The sequence below is a fragment of the Charadrius vociferus genome, unplaced genomic scaffold (genome assembly GCF_000708025.1).
Source record: "Charadrius vociferus isolate BGI_N301 unplaced genomic scaffold, ASM70802v2 scaffold758, whole genome shotgun sequence".
Taxonomy (NCBI): Eukaryota; Metazoa; Chordata; class Aves; order Charadriiformes; family Charadriidae; genus Charadrius; species Charadrius vociferus.
In genome coordinates, this window is record NW_009649934.1 from 47,178 (window position 1) to 50,971 (window position 3,794).

Consider the following 3,794-nt stretch of genomic DNA (forward strand, 5'->3'; position numbering starts at 1 on the left):
GCAGTCCGTGTTCTGCTGCGGGAGCGACGCCGGAGAGAAGGACACCCGGCGAGGAGGGGAGCATCACCCACTCTCCCAGGAGCAAAGGTGCGCTGGGTCCCCCCCACCCATCCCCGGGGTTCCCCCGTGGCCGGAGCAAGGAGCAGGGATGGGGCAGGAGGGTTTGTGCTGTCCCTCTTGGGGGCGAGGGGCTGCAGCTGGGGCAGGGGGACAGGGTGCCAGCCTGGCACGGGTGCCCGCAGGTCCCGACAGTGCCGTCCCTGGCCAGGCTGGGGACAGACCAGGTGCCAGTCCTGGGCTAGGCAGGGTGCTGTGACCTCGCTGGGCACCTCTTCCCTTCTCCAGCATCTCGTGGGGGCTTCAGATTGTCTCCAGATTTTTCTGTGGCTCTTCCTCATTTTGGTCCTTCTCCTTCACGCCCCACTCTCTTCTCCAACAGGCAAGGAGAAGACAGCGGCCATGGTTGTGGTGGGATTTCCCTCTAAGGGATGCAGGAGAAGAGCCCTTGCTGCCCAGGCACCGGTGCTGCTGGCTTAGCCCTCCATGGGGATGGCGAGCCGAAAGGGGCTGAACACCACGGACAGCCTAGAGCCACGCTATGTCCCCGAGCAGTCCGTTGCCCAGGAGGTGATGGGCCTCCTCTGCATGGTGCTTCTCACCCTCACCGCTCTGGTGGCCAACACCGTGGTGATGGTTGTCATTCTCAAAACCCCCCTTCTCAGGAAGTTCATCTTCGTCTGCCACCTTTGTGTGGTCGACCTCCTTTCTGCCATTTTCCTCATGCCCCTGGGGATCATCTCCAGCTCCTCCTGCTTCAACAGGGTGATCTACAGCATTGCCGAGTGCCAGGCCTTGATATTCCTGAACGTCTGCTTCATCAGTGCCTCCATCCTCACCATCTCCATCATCAGTGTGGAGCGGTACTACTACATCGTCCACCCCATGAGGTATGAGGTCAAGATGACCATCAGGCTGGCAGTGGCCGGAGTGATCTTCATTTGGGTCAAGTCTGTTCTCATCACCGTCTTGGCACTGGTGGGCTGGCCTCAAGGCAGCGGTGCCACCAGTGCCAGCCCCCCGCCAGCCGCTGCACAGTCTACTGGAGCCCTGGGGCCCACAAGAAGGTTTTTGTGATCATCTTCAGCATCGTTTGCTTTGTCCTGCCCACCATCATTATCTTTGCTGTCTACTGCAGTGTCTACCGTGTGGCTCGGATGGCATCCCAGCAGCATGTGCCTGTGCCAGCCCAGGCAGCTGCACCGAGACACCGGTCCGACTCGCCAGCCGCTGCACAGTCTACTGGAGCCCTGGGGCCCACAAGAAGGTTTTTGTGATCATCTTCAGCATCGTTTGCTTTGTCCTGCCCACCATCATTATCTTTGCTGTCTACTGCAGTGTCTACCGTGTGGCTCGGATGGCATCCCAGCAGCATGTGCCTGTGCCAGCCCAGGCAGCTGCACCGAGACACCGGTCCGACTCCATTGCCAGCCAAATGACCATCATCACCACCAGGAACCTGCCGCTGCCTAGGCTGATGCCAGAGCGCTTTTTGGGAAGCAACAAGGCCATCCTCACTTTGGTCCTCATTGTGGGACAGTTCTTGTGCTGCTGGCTGCCCTTCTTTGCCTTCCACTTGCACTCCTCTGTTGCCACTGGCACAGCTGGTGGTGGGCACGGGGAGATGGTGGTCACCTGGATTGCCTACTCTTCCTTTGCCATCAATCCCTTCTTCTACGGGCTGCTGACCCGCCAGATCCGGGAGGAGCTGGCCCGGCTCCGGCGCAGCTGTCTCAACCGGCCGCTGGGCCAGGAGCTCTGTCTTTCCGTCTCAGAGGCCTCTGTCCAGGAAAACTTCTTGCAGTTCCTCCAGAGAGCGACCTGCACACTGGAGACCCATGCCAGCTGCATCAGCCCCAGCCCCAGCCCCAGGAACAGGCTGGACCAGACCAAGACGGGCTTTCCCATCCCAGGTCAAGTTCCTGAAGAGAGCAGCTGAAGACCGGGGGTCCTGTCCAACTGTGCTGGGCAGGAAGGTGGGCAGGGGACCTGCCAGGGACCCATCAGACCTGCTTGCACCCAGCCTCTTGGATTTGGAGGGGTCATTGTTTGGGTTTTGCCTCTTCTCTGAGTTTATGGTGGAAGCTAGTTTCTCAGCCTGGAGAAGACAGCAGACCTGGGGAAGCCTCATCTCCGTTCTGCAGGCTGGGATTGTCTCTGGCTCCACCAGCACAGCCCAGTTGTGTGGACGGGCTCTCCTTGGGACGTGAGAAGCCAAAGGGCTCATATGCAGGGGCAGAGGACAGGGCATCTCCATCTCCGTCACCCCGCTGGGACCACTCGTGGAACCACCCTACCCAGGAGCAATGGCCCAGCTAACACCACTAACACCAGTAACACCAGGGCGCCAGCCACCCTGCTCAGCCTGGATGGCCAACGTGGAGCCCTCCATCCTTGGCTGTTTAACCCAAAACTAACATCGGGGTGGAGGAGCTCCTGTCACCCGTGGTACTCATCAGGGGAACGGCACCCGCGGGGATGACTCTGTCTGTGTCTGTTTTCCCTGCTGCCATGGCAGTATGCAATGCCTGTGGCCATGCCTGGCCGTGCCCTCCGTCCCCCCAGAGCTGGCAGGGGCTGGCCCTCCAGGGAGGAATGCTGGCCGGCCGGAGGTCCATGCTGGGCTCTTTATGGACACAGATGCCCAGCTGAAGCCCAGCCAGTGGTGTCACGTGCCAGCCAAACCAGGCTGCCGGCCAGGGGTGCGCTGGGGTGGACACGGTGGCACAGGGTGATGGGTGGGCTGTGCGGGGTACCCCCAGGCAGCGGGCAGCCGGAGAGGACCAGGAGCTGCTGTCCCCCTTTGGTCCCATTGCTTCTGCAGGGCTTGGGTACCTTCCCATGGGGACCTCAATGCAAGCAAGGGGACTGGACCCTGCTGGGGGGACGCTGGGGGGGGGGTACACCACCCCCAGCCCACCCACAAAGGTCCCAGGGTGGTTCTAGCACAGTGGGTTGAAGACACCCCCCCCTCACCCCGCCCCAGTAATAACTGGTGAGCTGTGGGAGAACTGCCCCACGGCCTCTCCAACTGCCCCATGGCAGGGAGGGGGCCCCAGGAAGGTCCCCAGAGAGACTGGGGCTGAGGGCCAGCACCCCCCTGGCCACAGGGACATCCCTCCGGCCACCACCCCGTGTCCCCCTGGTTTGGGGGAGGGATATTATTATATTTTTTTTCTTGTAAATTTTATCTTTTTATTAAACCATTGATAAGTTACAAAGGAGGAAAAAATATAGACTTATATATACAGCATTTCCAAGCCAGCAGGGACCGGCTCTCGGATGGGGTTGCTGGGAGGTGATTGCCCCGGGGTGGCCTGTTGAGGGCCCCCCACCAGAGCCAGGGGACAGGGGACCCCAGAGAGGCCAGGCAGCCCCTCATCTGGTGGGACCCGCCTTTTGGGTGCCAGCCGGAGGGTGGGCAGGAGCGGGACGGCAGGGTGGGCAGGGTGAGGAGCAGGAGGCGGAGGTCCCACCCCAACACAGGGTGTTGGGAGAAGGGACCCCGGGCCGACAGGGACAGCCACCTACGCCCCCATACCAGGGCACGTGGTCCCTGTGCAGGAAAATCGGGGAGGGGGGCACAGAGCTGCTGGGACGGGCAGCAGGTAGCGGAGCAGCCCTTTCCTCCAGCGGGCATCGCCGACGGGAGGACCCTTCCCTTCCCTGGGGTGGGGGGCAAGGGGGTCCACCCTGGGCACAGGGCACCTGGCAGGGGCTGGGGGATAGGGTGGGCG

General features: G+C 61.8%; 2 protein-coding genes across 2 annotated transcripts in view; one reads left to right on the forward strand and one right to left on the reverse strand.

Annotated features, from left to right (window-relative positions):
- The first annotated feature begins 543 nt into the window (after positions 1-543).
- GPR62 (G protein-coupled receptor 62) lies at positions 544-1,996 on the forward strand. Its single transcript, XM_009891268.1, has 2 exons — positions 544-1,094; positions 1,285-1,996. The coding sequence occupies exons 1-2, from the start codon at positions 544-546 to the stop codon at positions 1,994-1,996; spliced, it is 1,263 nt and encodes a 420-aa protein (XP_009889570.1).
- A 154-nt stretch (positions 1,997-2,150) lies between these two features.
- Positions 2,151-3,794, reverse strand: part of PCBP4 (poly(rC) binding protein 4) — a 6,110-nt gene continuing 4,466 nt past the window's right edge. The window contains exon 14 of the mRNA XM_009891269.1: positions 2,151-2,350. Coding sequence (XP_009889571.1) covers positions 2,151-2,350 — 200 coding nt within the window. The remainder of the gene's footprint in view (positions 2,351-3,794) is intronic.

What these genes read in the sequence shown, in the direction of transcription:
- GPR62 (XM_009891268.1), top strand. Translation starts at nt 544, where the DNA reads ATGGGGATGGCGAGCCGAAAGGGGCTGAACACCACGGACAGCCTAGAG. An exon ending in CCCCCGCCAGCCGCTGCACA is followed by an intron (nt 1,095 to 1,284) that starts GTCTACTGGAGC and finishes CCGACTCGCCAG; the next exon opens with CCGCTGCACAGTCTACTGGA.